The 20185-nt window shown below is 41.7% G+C and overlaps 1 protein-coding gene across 1 annotated transcript; it reads left to right on the forward strand.

Annotated features, from left to right (window-relative positions):
* Positions 1-284: 284 nt before the first annotated feature.
* Positions 285-10808, forward strand: nrf1 (nuclear respiratory factor 1). Its single transcript, XM_029495527.1, has 11 exons — positions 285-362; positions 526-670; positions 1146-1260; positions 1390-1516; positions 1692-1832; positions 4343-4501; positions 4879-5094; positions 5193-5291; positions 5576-5733; positions 7811-7932; positions 10648-10808. Exons 1-11 carry the CDS (start codon positions 285-287, stop codon positions 10806-10808), a joined length of 1521 nt encoding a protein of 506 aa, XP_029351387.1.
* Positions 10809-20185: the final 9377 nt, after the last annotated feature.

A 20185-nucleotide genomic window follows, 5' to 3' on the forward strand; every position in this document is an offset into this window, starting at 1 on the left:
TCATAAGCCTGCAGTCTGTTGGTGATCAATAGAGTTATGCATTTATGTAAACATCAGCACACCGCTGAACATATACCAGGGAAGTTGGGTTGTTATGTTATTGAGTGTATATAATATGTTTCTTCTATGCTGCATATTAATATATAATAGAGCAGGAATTATTTGCATATTTATAAAGAATAGATGGAGGATTAAATATGATACTATGCTGTATCTCTCTCTTTCCCTTTTCTCTGCTTAGTCATTATACTGTTGATCTAGCTGTGTAAACCAGGTGGCTGATAATGGAGGAGCACACAGTTCACCAAACAGAGCACATGACCACCATCGAGGCCTCCGCTGTCAGCCAACAGGTCCGACAGGTGCACCAACATGCCAAATAATTAATTCATCATGCAAAATAGTATGAACCAGAGGAGGAGTCACCCTTTTTATCACACCTTTAGTTATTCAGAAGATGATATAAAACCTTATGATGAACTGTAGAGCTGCATACCCCTTTACCTAGTTCCTTACTGTGTGTAGGTTCATGTTGCCACCTTCACTGAAACATCCATGATGAGTGCTGAGGAAGACTCAACATCTTCGCCAGATGATGATCCCTATGATGACACAGACATCCTCAACTCAGCTGGCACAGATGAAGTCACCGCCCACCTGGCCGCTGCAGGTAAGTCTGGAGGAACAAAGACTGAGTGTCATTACAAACCAGATTTATATGTTGTTTAGGTGTATTTTTATTATTATAGTTCTCAATAGTATTATCTAGATTTTTTTTTTTTGCAATACAGTAAAACAGCATATCCTGATTGCAGTGTGATATTTTGGTCTGAACAGCAGATGGTGCCAGAGTACTGTTGTGTGAAGGCTGATTGCTTTAACATATTTAATTTAAACTACTTAGAGTAAGGTTTGTCTCTTGCCTTCTTGAGTTACCAAATGGTGCCAGTGAGAAGCTATTGTAACCCAGCTCTAAACTTTTTTAAAGCAAATGTTAAAATCAAATCCCTAGATGAATAATCACCATATGACATGTACATTTAGGGAAATTGCCACACAGCTGCAGCTATACACAGCATATAGTATCCATTCTGATGATCGGTGTCATTCACAGTGCACAATCTTATTCTTTCTTCTCCACTCAGGGCCAGTAGGCATGGCAGCTGCTGCTGCCGTGGCAACTGGAAAGAAAAGAAAGAGGCCTCATATCTTTGAATCCAACCCATCAATCCGCAAGAGGCAGCAGACCCGTCTGCTCAGGTGAGCACTGAACATGAAGAAAACCACTTCTTCCTTATCCCTCTGCCCTGTGTAGTCTTTGCCCTCAGAGAGAGTTGGACTTGTACTGTTATTCTGAAGCAGGTAAAAATTTCTACTGTATGCTTACAGGAAACTAAGAGCCACACTGGATGAGTACACTACCAGAGTGGGCCAGCAGGCTATAGTGCTTTGTATTTCACCCTCCAAGCCCAACCCAGTGTTTAAGGTGTTTGGTGCTGCTCCCCTGGAGAATGTGGTGAGTGCTATCAGTTATTCTGAATGTGATGGTAGACTTCCATCACATTCGAAGATCTCATAATTTCTTTCAGCAAATATTTGTTTGTTTGTTTTTTTAACCGATAAATGATTCAAATCCAAAAATGGAATTTTCTCTTGAGCAAACTGATTTCCACACTTTTTCTATGCTACAGGTGAGGAAGTATAAAAGTATGATGTTGGAGGATCTGGAGAACGCCCTGGCAGAACATGCCCCTGCAGGGGGAGAGTTAGCCTCAGAACTGCCCCCCCTCACCATTGATGGCATCCCTGTCTCTGTGGACAAGATGACCCAGGTCAGACTCAGCACCATGTTTGTCTGCTCATCTATCATGGCTCAGTCCTCTCAAGTAAAACAACATGTATCATGCCATCTGCAGCTAATCCTGGGTAGGAAGTGGCATATCCAGAATTACCTTTTGATGTTTGAGCAGTAGCCGTAATGTCCGTAAACCCTGCAGGGGGCACCAGTTGGCAACAAATAACAATCGTGTGTCTCACGAACAAGAAATTAAGCGATACAGCATGCATCAAGGTCAGACATGATTTTTGGTTCTTTTCACATGGTCATTCGATGAATTCGTTCATGGATTGTTAGAGTATCCCTGATGCATTGGTAATGTGCCTTTGAAAAGCTGAAAACAAGCAAAGCCTCCTCCTCTTTCTAGACAGGCTGTAGCACCAGCATGCAGTGAGAGGGGGTGCAGGCTGTTCTTGGTCAGCCTTTCACTACAACATTAGCACCAGTTGATTCTTCACCCGGGGGATCCCAGCTTGTTTACTGTACCATCCCAGTGCTGCTGACGCATTCTCTGGATCATTGTCAGAGTAGCCAGTATGACGGTGGGCCCCAGAGACGGTTCTCAACCCCGGGAGCCAATCACAGCCAATCACTAGGCCAGATGAGTCCTCGACGCACAGGTGTTAGATGGTGCTTGTTTTTCTGGAGGTTGTAGGATGAGATTATCATGAGTAACCTGTTGCCTCACTCAGTTTCACCGTGCCAGGTGGAACAGTGTGGGCAGGTCAAAGGGAGACAAGATGTTGTCCAGTTCTTCTTGGAAAGGTCGATGAACCTTGGATACGAAAAGTATGAATATCAAATAAAATATGAGCTTTACAATGAAAGGGAGATCGTTCAAACTTTGTTTCGCTGATCCATTTTTTGCCTATGTAGACATCTGTAGTGGGTTTTATGCAGCTGAAGAAATCCCAAGTGAGGTTTAGTGACGCAGGCAGAGGCCCTGACCAGTCCAATATATGGAGCATCTGTAGCAGGTGATCCTGGGACTAGCCTGAGCCAATAATTACTCCCCAGCCTTGTTAAGGCCAGGAACCCAACAACATAGCCACCTTCCTAAATGTTGATTGGGTCATTGCTTGGAGGATTAGGATTGGGGGTGGGGATGTAGATGCCAGTACAACATGCCACTTAACTCACTAGCCACTGTAATTAGGCCACCTGGTCTTGCAAACCTGCATCCACATACATTCACACCAGCCACAGGTGGAAATGCAATAAAAAAAAATTCTGCTACTAAGTCCTTTCTGACCAGGCTGATCAGTTGTCAGCTCAGTGTGGGTTGAAGTGAAGCGCCATTTATTGCAGCCTCTCTATGAAATCTTCGCCATCACAATAAAATACTTGCCATCCATTTTCATGTAAGACCCATTTGGTCTTATGTCTTGCTCTGTCTATTGAACTGATGAGCTATTTATTGGTGGTTTGTGAGTTAGAAAAAGGGGGTCTAGAGGGGAGGGGAGAGGGATTTATTTCTTCCGGAACCAAATTTAGCCCATGATGTCAAGGCAGGCAGACGCTGCAGTGCCTCATTGTGCAATATAATCCCTCGGTGATGCTTGCATATTACCAGGACACTGAGGACATTGGCGCTAAGCCCCACCCTGGCCTGTCAGTGAGTGTACGCCTGTTCTGGAAGTGTTGATGTGATGGTGATTGGATATGTGTGCTATGTGTGAATCTCACTGGTCGGCCTCAAGCACGTTGATCATTAGCAAATAAATCAGATTAACTCGAGACCACACATGACACAAGACTCAAGAGTAGCAAGTCTAATGTCACCTCTATCTGTGTATTCTTTATACAGATAGAGGTGAGGCTGAAATATTGCGTGCTGGCCTCAAAACTCCAGGACTAAGCATTCAACCTACAATTAGAGGACTTTTTCTAGTTTTGCACTGCAGTATTTCCACTATTTGCACTGATGTGGTATTGTTTCCCGAGGTCAATATTTGCGAATGGCACACACTCAAATGAAATGGATGAGCTCTCTCTGATCCAGTCTGACACACCTTTGCACAAGTCTTTGCACAAGTCTATAAATTAGCAGATGTCACAGGTGATCAAAGTTAATTTAATGTTTTTGGTTGACATTGATCTTTCTTTTCAACAACATTGACCTGCTTCTCCTTAATAATACCTGTGCTGAGTAGACTGGAGACTTTGCTGAGACAGGTTGAGTGCTGAACTGTGTTAGATCGGCCCTGATGGCTCTCTTGGTGTCTGTCTAATACTTCACCCTGGAGCCATAGCCATAGATTGGTCTGTTAATAAACATGAACGCATTGTTCCTCTTTTAGAAACTGTTTCTATTTGCAGGCTCTGACAATCTCAGCACCCAGCAGCAGGTGTACGATCAATACCCTCCTCCTGCTGCCTGCTCAAGGGCGTGCGTGTGTGTGTGTGTGTGTGTGTGTGGGTGGGTGGGAAAGAAGCTGCAGCTTTCCACTTTGGAGTTTCTGTGTCTGTATCATCTCCTTTTGCTGCGTTTGTCCTTTGCTTCAGGCCCAGCTGCGAGCCTTCATCCCAGAGATGCTAAAGTACTCAACAGGCCGAGGGAAGCCTGGCTGGGGAAAGGAGAGCTGCAAGCCAGTGTGGTGGCCTGAAGATATCCCTTGGGCCAATGTCCGCAGTGACGTCCGCACAGAGGAGCAGAAACAGAGGGTGAGGGGGACAAACATTTAAAAAGCAATGATTTAATTATGTGAGACTTTGTTGGAAATACTGTATTTATGCCTGAATCCTGCTGCAGATGGCATTTATTCTGGTTTAAACTGAATTTATATACTATACTGTTCAAGTACAATAGCTTATATGAATTTTTCAAAAGGTTCCATGCCTATTTTTTTTAGATTAAGTCTGAAGGTGGAACTAAACTACACATATCCCTGATTTAGCTATCATGGGAAAACTGCCTTTAAAACAAGTGAAAAAGGTGCCCATTGACCTGGAATATTTTCCTCCTGAGCTACCTGTAGGACCGTAGAAAATCAAGCTGTGATTTTCACGCATGAGCAAATTTTTTTTAACCTTTTCTCCAGGTGTCTTGGACCCAAGCACTGCGGACCATTGTGAAGAACTGCTACAAGCAGCACGGCCGTGAGGATCTGTTGTATGCTTTTGAAGATCAGCAGGTAACCACAACAACAACCACCCAGCACCATCTGGCCGCAGCACAGAGCATCGCTCACCTTGTGCCGTCACAAACAGTGGTACAGACCATCAACAACCCTGATGGAACAGTCTCACTCATTCAGGTACATTTCTTTTGATGGTTCATCATACTCTTGAGCAGCATTTCATTGCACTTCAATTGACTTTTCTAAAGCGTTATTCATCACCGTGTCTCTCTCAGGTTGGCACAGGACACACGGTTGCCACTCTGGCAGATGCATCAGAGTTGCCCGGTGTGACAGTGGCACAGGTGAACTACTCCACTGTGACTGATGGAGAGGTAATGACCACATACACACACCTTTAAATCAAACACAGCAGTGTGGGCAACTGATAGTAGGGTTGAACTCTGTCAAATGAAAGCTCCCATAAGCGTCAGTGCTATGGACAAAGACGACGGACAATGCAGCAAGTAAGATGAGCTAAAGCGTGTTCTATGGGAGCTGTCCATTCAGCACCACTAAACCAAAACTGGCCAACAATGCCGCTTTTTTTTTACAGAATACTTTTTATTCAACTGTTGATGCTCAGATATTTTTTCATGAAACTCTTATCTCTCTCCAGGTGGAGCAGAACTGGGCCACCCTGCAGAGCGGAGAGATGACAATCCAAACCACTCAAGCATCAGAGGCTACTCAAGCAGTAGCATCCCTAGCTGAAGCTGCTGTCGCTGCCAGCCAGGAGATCCAACCGGGAGCAACCGTCACAATGGCTCTCAACAGGTGATGATGAAAAGATTTTTTTTTCCAGCTCTTGGAGAAGGGCAGCTTTGCTACCAAGTCCCAAGTAAACAGCATTTTCATAAAAATATGAGGTGGCTCTTAACACCAGCCTGTCAGAGGAATGAAAGATGAGGAAAAAGGTTCAAGCAGGATGGCTGGTATATTCAGGATGTTTAAGGTCCCCAACAAACTTAAGGATTGTTAGCAACAGAAAAGCAGAGGTGGCATTACTTTTTTACGACCAGGAAGTGTAAACACGCCATAGTAGTTTGTGTTGCGTTTTCACTGACACAAACCTCATGAGTGTTCAGTCACCAATGGTGCCAGCAAACACTGCAGAGCATAAGAGAAATCCATAATTGCAGAGACAGCTCTAACAACAGGATAAGTATGCAACAACTGTCAGGGCAGGTGACCAGAGTCCCCTGGAGACAACAGTCAACTTCCTCTGATACTGGTTCAGCAGCTAATTAATTAGCCTGTAGCTTTTACAGCGACAGCATGCAAGATGTACAGCCATTAAAATGGTTATCATCCATGTATTTCCATGTACTAATGGCTCTGTATGATTTGTATCTGATGTAATAGAAGAGCAGGTAATAAATATGTGATTCCTAGTGTTGGCAGTGAACTCAGAAATGGTTTAATATACAGTCACTCATTATCTGCTCGCTCACTGTAGAGACTCTGTCTCTGTCCGTCAATATCTTAATCACACTCTGTAATAAACAATCTACAGGAGTTGTTGTTGAGCTGTTTTCCTGAAGGGAATTCAGCCACGCAAACACACTCATGCAGTTGTATTCAGATGGGAACTACAACAGGATCTTAAGCCATGTCCTATGGAGAGCCAAGTGTCTGCAGGATCTGATGACAACGTAAAAATACAGCAGCTTGAAAATGGCAGTGAATTGATAAAACTATCAACTAAGTATTTATGCCACAGGCTGTTACAAGATTCTGTTTTGATTTTCATGAGTTTAAGGCTGACATCAAGGGTTCTTTAATATTCTGAAATCATCAGGTAGACTTACTGAGCGCAGTGAGATATAAGATGTTTTTCCCCCGCAGTACTGTCAAGGCAATAATTTCAGATGTGTATGGGTATGTCCCACTGGGGCTTGTTACCTGCACCCACCTGAGTCCTCCCTCCTCCTCCTCCTCCCCTCCCCTCCTGCTGTTTACCTGTGGTGAGCTACATTGGGCTCTCTGCTCCACAGGCTCTGGAACATTTTGTCTCTGTTTTCTGCTCCAGAGGGAGAGTAGCGCCTCTTTCTCTTGCTGAATTTTCTGCTGTATTGGATCAAAAATTACACCCGAGTGACACAATTTATGAGACGCAGTCAACGGCAGTTAGCACGGCTTTCCACTGCCTCCCATGTGATGGTACTCATGAATGAATTTTGAAATGATGGAATCAATTTTGGTTTTGGGTTTTATTTTGCAGAATTACCAAATATGTTGCACAGTTTATGTAGTTAAGACTATACACACTAAAATTCAACGTCAACACGGTCTGATAGGCCGTATTATTATATTAATTCTAATGCCATCATATCACTTCAGGGTGTCAAGTTAGGTGTCATCCACATACAGCCACAACGTGAATGCTACTGTTCGTGCACTCTCTCAGCTCCTCCTCCTCCTTATTCGACTGTCTGCATTTGTATCTCAGATGTGATTATGAACTGAGCTGTGAACAGTTCCATTAGTTCATGACAAAACTGGTGTGGTAATAGGCTCGTGGTAAATCCACTGGATGAATCTGGTTAATAAAACTGCTTTGTTAGGCTCCCAGCACCTGGCGTTTAGGGAGATGTGACAGATTCTCCATAAGTCCAGACTAGAAAAGCCTCTTACAGCTCATACACTCCTACCTCTTCACCCCACATCTCACTAATAACCCTTGCCTTTGTGAGAAGTGTGTGTCTGTTTGTCTTTGTGTGCGTGCATGCACGTGTATGCGCACAGGCTTGAGGTTTTTGTTTCTGTGGGCCAAATATACACAGTTAATTCATCTTGTAAGTGATATTTTTGCATTATATCTGATTGGTTTGTGGCTCTGTGTGTGTTGCAGTGAGGCAGCAGCTCATGCTGTAGCAACTTTGGCAGAAGCCACTCTACAAGGCGGAGGGCAGATTGTCCTGGCAGAGACAGCAGCTGCTGTTGGAGCACTAGCTGGGGTTCAGGATGCCACAGGTACACTTTCGTCCATAATGTTTTCAACATGACAAAATATACCTCAATGACAACATTGACAATTTCGTTCTGACAGAATTGCGAACTGCAAAATCTTAAAACAAATATTTATTTTTGCACTTTCCACATAAAAACACATTGGGAACATTTTGTAAGAAATGTTTTCTGCCGTCGCAGTAACATACTTGTCCCCAGCCTAATTAAGGTGAATAAGTCAGCTTACCTGCAGTTTGGCTGCTGGGAATCCACTCTGTACTGATATGGCACATTATGTGTTTTTGTGTGTTTCTTGTAGCGGTGCCACTGTGGCAGTGTGTGTGAGCTGGGTTTGGACCAGTTAACTGACAGTCTCCCACTGAAAGCTTTAGCAACCATTTACAGCATATGTACAGTCAGTGTCCTCAGGGTGGGATGTCGAGCTACTGCTTGTCAATGAGTAACATCAGGGGAACCCATTCTGATCTAATTAAGCAGTTGAATAATTTTTTAGCTGTGGCCTTATGTCATGACAATGTCAAATAAGAATTAACGCCTTTTAAAATGAGGTGTATCCGTTGCTGACTGAATAGAAATTTAAGTGGAAGTTCATTTTGATTTGTTGCTGAAACCACATCAGACTAATTTCTTTTCGCATTGATATGTGTAATCAATGCAATCTTACACAACAAATAATTCATAATACTCAGATTCAAAGGTTTAGCTGTACACACATCTTGTCAAAGCTGTCAATCTCGACATCAGTATTTATCAGGGGGATTAATACACATACACACTTGTATAAAAAGACACTGGTCCTTGGGCATCAGCACGTCCCACAGGGGCCCTCCTAAAGAGCTTTGATCCACTCCATTATCAGTCCCTGGTCTAATCACTGGGCCAGCTGTCAGCACACAACCCCAGATTTTCCTGCTTGTCTATATGCATGCACAAACAAACATATGCCAACAATATGTACATGAATTTTATTTAGCCTTTTCTAAATTTAGAGATTATGCGCAACTTAACCCTTTAATTGAAATACCTTTCTGGCTAAAATATTGTACCTTTGGGATTCCTTTTTTCTTTCTTTCTTTCTTTCTTTCTTTTTTTTCTTAAAAAGCATTGTAGACACACACACACACACACAGTGTACCTGTCTATATTTGTACATTTTTACACTAATATAAATGCGTGTTATTGAAAGCGAACATCTGCAGCTTTCATTGTTTGGCATCTTGTTTCCTGAAGGGTCATTTGGCTGCTACAGTTCAACAACTAATGGAGCTGGCAAAGTCAGTCCTTCTCCCAGCTATTGACCTTAGCTAATCAGAGTAGTGCTACACAGGAGAGGAGCACACCCTTTGAAGTGCACTGGCCCAGACACCACTGATTGGCTTATGTCAGGACCCTTCACTGACACAGGCATGCAGGCATACACGCACTAAACCACACACTAAAACGTACACATTGCCACCCCAACCTTGGCCCTTCATGTCTTAGTAACTGCATTCAAGTGGCTGAGGGAGGCACTTCACTCAGTAACTGTGTTGTCTGTATGTCACAGTGCCAGGCAGAGGCCTGTTCCTTAAGCTCTCCTTCATAATCACTGCCACCACAATCACCCGCATCAGCACAACTTAACCCTGTCAAAAATCACCAGTGAGTGGGCTTAGCAGGAGCCCACATTAGAGGACCAACAATTACCCACCTGACAGAAGGGCTTTTAATTTATTTTGGGGTTAACTTATTAATAAAAACAAGGTTACTCTTAAAAAAAGTATAATGTACAATACATGGAAAATACATTTGAAAGCATCCCGTGTCATCTCTTGTGCAACTTTTAAAAAGATTTAAGTGCGATGGATATGTGGTGCATTCAAGGTCCAGCTTCTTAGCTCACAGTAATGGAAGCGGGCATGATCCACTGCCATCCCCTCCACTGACCTTCTTGCCTGCCCGTGACAATGTGACAGCTTGTAGGGTGGGGCCGAGGCCCATGTGACTCCAGCAATAATCCCTACAGGCAGAGACGCACTCACAGCTGGAGCGGCGGGGGGAGCAAGCTCGGGATGTTCAAGTGGACCATTGTTCAGAAATGCTATTTTCGTAACATGGCTGCCTCCTGTCACATACAGCTCTCAGACTTCAAAGATTTGCTCTAGCCAAAGACAGAAGGAGCAGTATTTACTAGTCGGAGGTCTGCAATTAATGAATATTTTCATTAATTTATCTGTTTATTGTGGGTTGTTGTTATTTTTTTCATTTATTTATTTATTATTATTTTTTTATACAGCATGATTGTGCATAAAATAGCATCCTGTAGTGAAGAAGGCCCATTACAATCTACCAGAAGCTATGGTAATATCAGAGAGCTAGCCTTAACTAATGATTAATTGATGGCAGTGATACATTTTTCCTCAGTGGCCTTAAATAATAAACAACTGATCTGATTTGAATTAGGACTACTTTTACCTGAATGGGAAAGTGGTATATTCAGTGTTACTCGCAGCTTGAGCTGTAATTAATGATTCCCTTAGTTGTCATTGTATCTGCAGATTTTATTTTTCCATTTTTTTTATTACAATCTTATCCATCATGAGTAATTTGAGCGTAAAGCAGTCGTGGGTGAAAAGGCTTCACATTCGAGTAAAAAGGTTCACTGACATTGATCCTTGTTCTGCATTATTAACAGCACTAAGATGTCGAAATCCAAAATGTCCCACTTGTTTTCCTCAGGTCTGGTCCAGATCCCAGTCAGCATGTACCAGACTGTAGTGACCAGCCTCGCACAAGGCAACCGGCCCGTCCAGGTTGCCATGGCGCCAGTCGCCACGCGCATAGACAACACTGTCACTCTGGACGGCCAGGCGGTGGAGGTTGTGACCCTGGAGCAGTGACAGTTAAGACCCTTTAAGGAGTAGAAGGCACTGAATGGCCACCTTGGAGATTTGTTTATCCTACTGTTTTCCAAGACATCACGCTATTTACAATGTCAAATATATTTTTAAATGTACATCCGCAGGGAAGGTAAAAGTGGGTTATCAATGCATTGTGTTTACTATGTAAAAATATTGCTTTTGTTGGTGTAATTTTTTTTTCCCATTTAGCTTAATGTTGTTGTTTTTGTTTTTGTTTTTTTTTTTAGCTTGGTGATGTTGACTATAGTATTTATTTCTCTACAATTAACCTTAAACAAAGATGAACCAAAAAGCCCGGGAAGGAAAAGCCACCACTGTTTCACCCAGAGTGTGTTACTCTCACTGTTTTCTATATCGTCTGTGTGCTGGACTATTCTGTTTTGGATACATTTGCAACTGAGTGCCATAGTCAGTAACCACTCCTCTTTGTTTCCCTTTTCCTTGATCACTATTCTAAATTTCACTCTTTCCACCTCAGCTCACCTAATACTCCGAGCTGCAGACACTCCCAGACGTTTTTCTCACATTAGATGCTAAATTATTATGTTGAAATACGGTCTTGTCGTGTCCTTTTCCCTGTGCTGTTTTACTGTTGACCATGCACATGCCAAGATTTGTGAAGACTCAGGATATATATCAAGTGTTTTTTACTGCTGGATTGCTGAGCTGACTTCCTGAAGCAGCCGTTTTTGTCTATCAGTACCATTTGTTTACAGTGCATGGATAGGAGCACCCCTTGGTATATTATTTTTTAACATGAACTCCTTTGTATGTCACTTAGGACCTGGTTGTCTGCATCACTTTGTATATCACAGGAAGAAAGTTATACTTGGACAGGAAATGAATTATTCGTGATGCAAATTTAAAAAAAAAAAAAAAGCATTTCTTTAAATTCAAACGTGGCTTGCCAAGAATCAATTGGGTTTGACGCAGATGTAACAGTTGGTTCAACTCTCACCAACCGTGTGTTTAAAAAAAATAATAATAATAAAGTCCAATAGACTGGCTGCTCTTCACCATTGATAATGTTTCTGTCTTGTTTCTTAGTAGGGACACAAGAATTGTTAAAGCTTAGTTAATAAATGTTTTGAATAGTGCTTTATAACACATAAACACCAACTCAAACGTCTAAATGTGATGAGGGAAGCTTGGACAGTTATTTGGGTTTCATATGTTGCTGTATGACTCAGTCTCTCAATCTTATCAACCCCCATATACAGGGAAAAAAACGAACTTTATTCATTAGATCAAAAGAAGCTGCAGGGAATATTGGACATCCTTCTCAAAATGACCAAAACAGGAAAGCTCAAAGGAAATCCAAAACACGCGCACGTCAGCCTTTTAATGTGAATGTGTAGATGCCCTCTAAATGCAAAAAAACTCACAAATTAAAAAATAATTAAATATCTTTGCTGATGTGAAACCTCATAATAAAATCTCATTTTAACTAGCTCACTTGCATTTAAGCTACATGGTAAATAAAATGCAGCAAAGTTGTTTTGTTTTGTTTTTTTACTGTGTACATCTAGAACATTTTGTACTATTGTGTAAATATATTGTAATATCAGCCAAACTTGAAATAGAGCAAAATGTTCAGCTTGATGATCTGTCCATCACCATTGACCTTTCCCATTTCTTCCATTAGTGTGAAGGAAATGCACACATTCTTTTTATGCTTTATGCTGCATGTTACTGAAATCTAACTTCTGGATTTACTAATCACACCTAAACAATGTTTTCTCCCCGTTTTTAGGAATGCTACACTCCTGCTTTTTTTCAATGGCAGTCACCACAGCCCAATAAGCGCCACACTATCCTCTGCAGCTCCCCCGCATTCCCTGCCGTGACAGACTGGGCCATGATTACATCATAAGCTTCCCGAACCTCCTCTGCTTTAAAGCCTGGGATTTGCTAGCAGGGCCCTTCTGTTGCAGGGTGGGATAGTGAGAGAAGCGTTCAGGCCTTAATCTATCAGGCGTCAGTGTATATCCAGCTCTTCCTCCAGATTAATGCTGAACCAGTGTGCATTCACACAAATGAAAATATCCCCTTTTCCTCCTTGTATGTTCTACTGCTTCTCTCTGTTTTTTGATTGTACCCCTTGTGTGACTCGTGCATGGTGTGAGTCTGTGTAGGGAAAACATTGTGTCACTGTAGGTGTATGACACGCATGTGCATCAAACTGTCACTGCAGATTAAGAAGGCCTTATTGGCATGCTTTCTTGGAAAAAGGCCTACACCGCATTCTACCTAAGCCGTTCTCTCCTCTATCTCTGTCTCAGAACCGAATAGGTTTCAAAGGACGTGAAGCGTTGACTCAGTCCCCTGTATCCCAAAGTCCTAAGTGCCAGCCCTTCAGTTAAATTTCTACATTTAAGTTGCCTTAAATACAAGTTTTAATTCCGTTTAAATTACTATTATTAATTTTCTAAAACAAAACAAATTTTGTAATTAAAAACACTAAACTCTTTGAGCACTCTATTTGAAAATAAGTGTGGACTCAAATAATTAGTCATTTGCAAAACAATAAATTTAAAATAATTCTGTTTGAGTTGAGATATTGATACTTTTGGTTTGAAAGTAAAGCACAACCTATTTCTGGCATGTTTTAAAGGTCTAACGCCGATGAAATGATTTATGTGGCTCTAGTTCACAATATTATAAAGTTAAATGACCCTTATCAAGGTCATTCTATCCCTACTTAATATAAAATATACTGTAGAGTTTCTCTTTTAACTTTACTTCCTTAGGAAATAAAACATATATTTATCTAATAAAGTTGAGCATTTCACTCTCCAGCTTCAGAGCGATGCTTTCACATGCAAAGAACAGCACTGCATTGCGTGTGACATTTAGAAGTTACATCATCGTGCACCTTACTGCAGTGCACTCTACGAATCATCACATCCATCAACCGACTTTGAACCTAATTGGATGTCATTAAAACCTTCCAATCTAGGCAGTCAGGATACAGAGTGAGTGCTTGCACTCCGTACTGGGGGCAGTAGGTTTAGTGGTGGAGGATCATCGGGCAGAGGAGAGGCAGCGTTATTGATCCTCCCCAGCCGGTGGACAAGGAAGCATCCAGAGCTTCAGAGGCCTGACTCCACAGGGGGAAGTGCAGGGTGAGCAGGGAGGGGTTGGTCATTCTTGTTGCCTGGAGTCGTGCAGGCAGACTCTAGAGCAGAGCTTTAATCTCCACTAATCGTTTCTTAATACGTGCATCCCGCGCCCTACACCCCCGCATGCACACACACACACACACATTCACACATATGTACAAACTGCTTGCTGTCCAAAACCCAACTTGCTCTAACAAGAGATAATCTCATACCCCTCATCCTGACTGTAGGCTTGGACCAAAACTTGTGAAACCATTCCTTCGCAAAAATAAAACCTAAAACATTCAAATGATCTTTTTCCTATTTCATCAGGACTGTTCAGAATAATCAATTCCTGCATCATCTGTGGGAATACTGAAACACAAAAATTTTTTTTTATTCCTTTATAGAAAAAAGACAACAAAAACGCTAAACATCTCATCCAGGTTTCTGGCGTTACCCGAAAATTCTGCTGATGAAGCGTCTTCCCCATCGTGTAGTCTATAGTCTAATATTGGCATCCTCACCTTCCCAACTCACACCTATGTCCATCTCCGGGCCTAGACACTGCGTAAGACCAGCGATAATCTCATTTCACTAATGCTCTGCAGCCTGCATTAGAACACAGGCAAAGCACTGTCTCAGCCTCAGTCTACACACCCGGGAAACTGTGTGTGTGTGAGAAACAGAGAAAGATGGAGAAAGGGGCCAGGGGGGCTGTGGGATAGAGGGCGCACTGAAAAATGTGGTGTAACCTGAGCTGCTTGGTCCATCTGGAGAAGGCTTCATACTGACAAGGGTTATCCCACAATGCACTTTGCTGCAAAGAAGATCGTTAGAAGTAGTCTGACACAATGGATTACTCTTTTGAAAGTATTTATTTGCAGGAATAAGGGTTTGTTAAAAAAAAAAAAATAACTATTTGGTATTTGATAAAAGTTAACAGTCCTTTCTCCATTATTGTTATTGTTATAGTTTTACCAAAGCTCAAACTGCATAGTAATGTATACACACCATACAATAACATTTGTGCGTGATAAATTGTGTAACATGAGATGCCTACAGTTACCTGAATCAGTTGTACAGGCAATAACAGGTTGAATTGACTCTTTATGTCAACTGGTCTGCATATCACCACAATCTCAGCACTCACCTTTCTTGTTTTAATGGCCGACCTGCACAAAAAGTAAAAGGGCCTTTCCATCCATCCTTTCCACTGACAGTGTCCATGTAGATCAAATATGGCTGGCCTGCAGGCAAACTGGTAACAATACAAATCATATTAGCCAAAGCTGAAGTGTAGGCTATAAAGCAGGATTTATACAAAGGCAGATAAAGAGGTTTTAATCCCCAGATCCCCCTGTCACCTACATTAGCAGACCCTGACCCAGATATATCAAGCTCAGTCTGCAGCAGCTTTTTGAGCCATACTGTCAATGGACTGTTACAGCAAACCACACCAACAGCTGAGAAATTCTCTCGCTCGCCACCCTTTTCGTTTGGGTAGGGAGGAGGGAAAAAGGCTGCATTGAAAGAGAGGGGTAAGACGAAACCACACAGTTTGCCAATTATGCCACGGAGCCAAGAGAGGAACCCCCGGATGGTTGGCTGAAGGCAGAATAGCTGAATGTCTGTAAACCACAGAGTCCCTCATGCTGCAGAGGTGCACTCATGATCTATCAGTGTCAGTAAAACCTGGAGACAAGACTGAGAGGACTCCATTATCACATTATCAGAACAGGAGACAATACAAGCCCAATACAGCCAATAATTATCATTATCACTGACACAATTTTGGTGGGTTTGATTTTGTCTTTTTTTTTTTTTTTATTCACATTTAAAAATCCACAGAGTAAATGTTTGGCATTAATATTTGGTTTTCTCAGTTGGAGACAGAATTAAAGTGATCTACAAGCAATATTGTCTTTGTAAGTGAACTCCTAAAACAGACTGAATGTTTTAAGAGGATCATTTATGTATTGAATGCTGTGAAAAAACATTAATTTTGGGATCCAAATTAAATGTTTTCATCTTATCTGTAGGCGTGCTACCCATCCTCCATAAAATGTGTTACAGACACCTGTAGACATGTTCTTGTTATTTAGTTGTCCTCCTTTGCAGATATTCATGGCACTTGGCTTTAATATGGACTAGCTTCATTGGTGGTGTTGATAACGCAAAATTTTAAAACAATGTTTGTCCCAGTTCTTGTGTAGTCCACGGTCTATGCCCCTCACCACTAAAGAGACTGGCCTCCAAAGAGTCACTGGAGCTTTGAGGCTGGAGTGTGCAGGGGAGGAACAGAGTCTCACCTCACCCTTCACCACCGTCAGCCACTCACTCACTGACTGAAACGTCCTTCAGATGTTCCTCCACTCGTGACGCAGGGATTTCAGTCTTCTCCGTCCATTTTAGCTGGTCGGCGCTCTCAAGCAGTAGTTGGCAAGTCTAGAACCACCGGATCCATCTACCTCACCAGTGTGAGTTCTACCATTGCCAAACACCACCAGAGAGCTGTTGGGCCTCCTCAGACCCCTCTCGGCCACTAACATGGTTTCTCAGGTTGTGGAAGGATTGATATTGCTATGATGAGTTTGTATGGATCTTAAAGTCATTATCCGGAAACAGACATGCTGATTGTCGCACTTTATATGCCAAAGTTGTTGTACACTCAGTTCATGAAGAGAAAATTGTCTGAAAGGTTAAATAGGAGGAGAATACGTCTTTTAAGGGATATTAAGGAGAACTCAGAGGGCATCATGACCGACAGATACCAGAACATGTACAAATACAGAGAAAATTACAAGCCACAATGAAGCAAAAATGATGGAAGTCTGTCTTGTCCTATATTGGCACTACACATAATTGCTCAAAGTATATATACAGAAGCAAAAATGTGCTAGTGCCAAAATGGGCAAAGAAGAAGAGAGGCTGGGACATCTGAACGTAAGCAGCTGTTATTATATCAGCACAGAGAGATATCGAAGCACCCCGCGAGACGTGCACATCTCAGCCCATGCGACTGCACCAGAGTCATTACATCACAGTCACTCCACCCACAAGCACAGAAGAGAACAACCACAGAGCAATGGCCTCTGTGGACGGGCATCATCAAGTGGTTCTTTCTCTGCTCTGTTTATGGCCCTATGGTAATTCACTGATAGTGAGCTCTCACAGTGAATTCTACCAGTGCCATACACAGAACAGGAGTCATTATCACCCCAACGCCTGGGCCAATTAGCCAGCCTGTGAGGATAGTCAGCCAGGAGAAGCAAAACTATGCAAACTAAACCATCGACTGATGAGAAGAGCAGAGACAACAGCCTGGAGAGAGACAGAGGGGCAGAGAAGTGGATAAATGACATGAAACAGTAAGAGAAGCATCACAGTGTTGCAGTGACGCATCTTAAGTCAAGACGCAGTGCACTGCAGTGGATTGACCCCCCCGCAGTAACAGTTCAGAGGCTAGTGTGTCTAAATGTGGGCGACTAAATATAGATCCGGTCAATCCTATGAGTGAACAAACATCCTCATCTAGCTGTTTTCTGCTAATTACCTGCACTGCCATCTTTAGATTTCCTGGAGAGGCGAGTTAAAGTGGATAGCTGATGGAGCTACAGAGCATTTAAATAGGTCTGTTAAATGGTCATAAATTATTTGTTTTATTTTGGAGCTTATGAAGTAATGTTACTTTTATTTTTCACTCACGCAAATAGTGTTCCATATAAGCATTTTGTCTGCACTGAAAGCCTTTGGACATAGCAGAAAGGAAATTTTTGTAGATTGTTGAGAAGATTGTGTAAAGATCGCTTGCTCGCATTGTGTCTTATTTTTCTCGTCGCATTACAAATTGGTTTCAGGGAAAAAACAAGTGTCCTCAATTTAAATCCACTGTGCAATTTCCATCTATGTATACATAATAATCTAAAATGGATTCCAGTGGGCAAACTCTGAATGCAACTGCCAAAATATGTGTAAACCAGTAAATGACTCTAAGGAAAGAAATATTATCAAACTCAGTTATTAAACCTTTCAGTTTCTAAAAGGTAAGGTTGGTAAAGATAAAGGAAATCCCTTTATAGCCTGGCCATGCTCACCTCCTGCACCCAAAATTTGCCTAAACCTCTGTACCACTCCATAGATTAACTTTAGCTACACTGACCAGTAAATGTTCTAGATAACTGCATGATGTGCTGCCAACTGGTCTTTACAGTAAGCCAATATTAGGCCTCCTTCCACTGTGAAGCTGTTCACAGAGATATGAATAGGAAAAAAAATATATATATAAACGTCTTAGTTTTGACATTGAATAAGCTTGAGTGGGAATTGCTGTTGAAGTTTGTGGCAATAGTAAAAGTAAAATTAACAGCCAGCTTGATTTTTTTCCCCATCTTATCAACAAAGTATTGTACAAGTTCAATTGAAGCTGAGCTGAAACTAACATGATGTGTCTGGACTGATCACACTACTTCATACTCATCCAAATGAAAATGACTTCAGTTAGTCAGATGTGGACATTGTTGGAATCTGACTGCTGCAGTAAAGGCCTTTCTAATGATGACCTTTCAGCCAGAATGTACAAATAACATAATTCCAGCACTTTCTTTCTTGGTTCTGCTCAATACGAATAAAAGGCCATGGAAATTATGATATAAGGGCACTGCAGCTGAGTTTTAACCTTCAGTGCTTCTCCTGACCTTGGATGTGTTGTCAACAGCATCTTTGCGCAGTAGATAATCTGAAATGGAGAGGCTAACGTCCTCAGGTCTGTCCTGCCAGGGCCCAGACGCCCCACCCTTGCTTCAGCCATTAGCTCCCTCATCGTGGGCCCTGCAGTGCTCGGAGCTCCCATTGATTCCAGCGATCAAAACCATGTACTAAGTGATTCCTCAGACGCCCAAATGGCTCCCTGAGCAAGACTCTCATTGCCATTTCCTGAGGAGATCAATACCACTAAAACGCCAAGTCGAAGAGAACCTGTCTCCTCAAGGCATACCCATGTCTTATTTTTCCATGCCTTTATTAAGAACGGTGGAGCACGACATTTTTGCAATATATTATAAATGAATAGGAGTGTGTATGACGCATGGCAGCAGCACAGAGGAAAACATATAGCATTTAATGCAGCAACATGTTGGTTGGATTTTATATTAATGAATCTTACATCGAGCTACATTCACTCACTAATTCAAAATCTTCTGTAAAAAAATAACTTTGCCACAGAATCATTGTGTTTTGATGCGTCATTGAGGCCAGAGGCATCTGCAGCAGCCTAAATAAACTGGATCCACCCTTTTCTCATGATGGTCAGTCAGAAATTGATATACTTCATCTGAAAATCTGCATTTTTTTTAATAGTTTGGATACTTTCCGCAGTCATGTAGCTTCTCTGTCGTTAATGGCAGCAACATGATGATTTTTGAGAAGGTTCTGTGCGAATTTTACTAATAAAAGTAAAAGACCGAAAAGAGCAAATGAGTAGGCTGTGAAGGGATATTTCAACGCTAAATGTACTAACTATTGAGTGAACTTTGCAGGGCCTGAGATTCATTTTGTGTCTTCTACCGTTCATTTAACCTAAAAGCAGCTCCAAAGTCGCCTCACTTCATCGCATTTTTCTGAATAGGGAGTCTACAAGTCCTGAACTTCACGGTTATTTCAGGAGGATTCATCACCCTCTAATTCCCACAGCAACATCCAAAATTCACATACAACCTGAAGTATTTGACTGTTTTTTTTGTTTGTTTGTTTGTTTGTTTTTTTTAAATGGATGAGGCCTTTAATTAAGATGAACGGGGAAAAAATTATTTCTCTGCGATGTGACGGATTTAAAATATGACAATTTGTGGTTTTATATCAGTTACATCTAAAATCAGATTACTTCTGTTCACGCAGCCTGGATTTTAAATACACCGGATTAGGTTAATGAAGTAAAAATAAAAGCAGGTGCAACGTGATTAAGAGTGCACCACAAACCTTCAGCATTATCGGGAAATAAAATCAAACTTCCACTGTAACATTTAACTGATTTAAATAAAGGCTGGTGAGCATTTGAATTTCGTAATGTTGTAGACAAATAATAGTTTTTATTTTACAGCCACATTCAATCTGTTCGGTTTATTTAACGGGAGAGAAGATGATTTAACAATTTCATTTATTTTCTCATCTTAATTAGCTGAACGGCCTAAAACTGTAAAAACTTGTTTTTTTAAGGAAGAATTAATCACATCAGTATCTCCTTATTTTGGCGAGTAC

Source organism: Echeneis naucrates, chromosome 23 (assembly GCF_900963305.1).
Source record: "Echeneis naucrates chromosome 23, fEcheNa1.1, whole genome shotgun sequence".
NCBI classification, from domain to species: Eukaryota; Metazoa; Chordata; class Actinopteri; order Carangiformes; family Echeneidae; genus Echeneis; species Echeneis naucrates.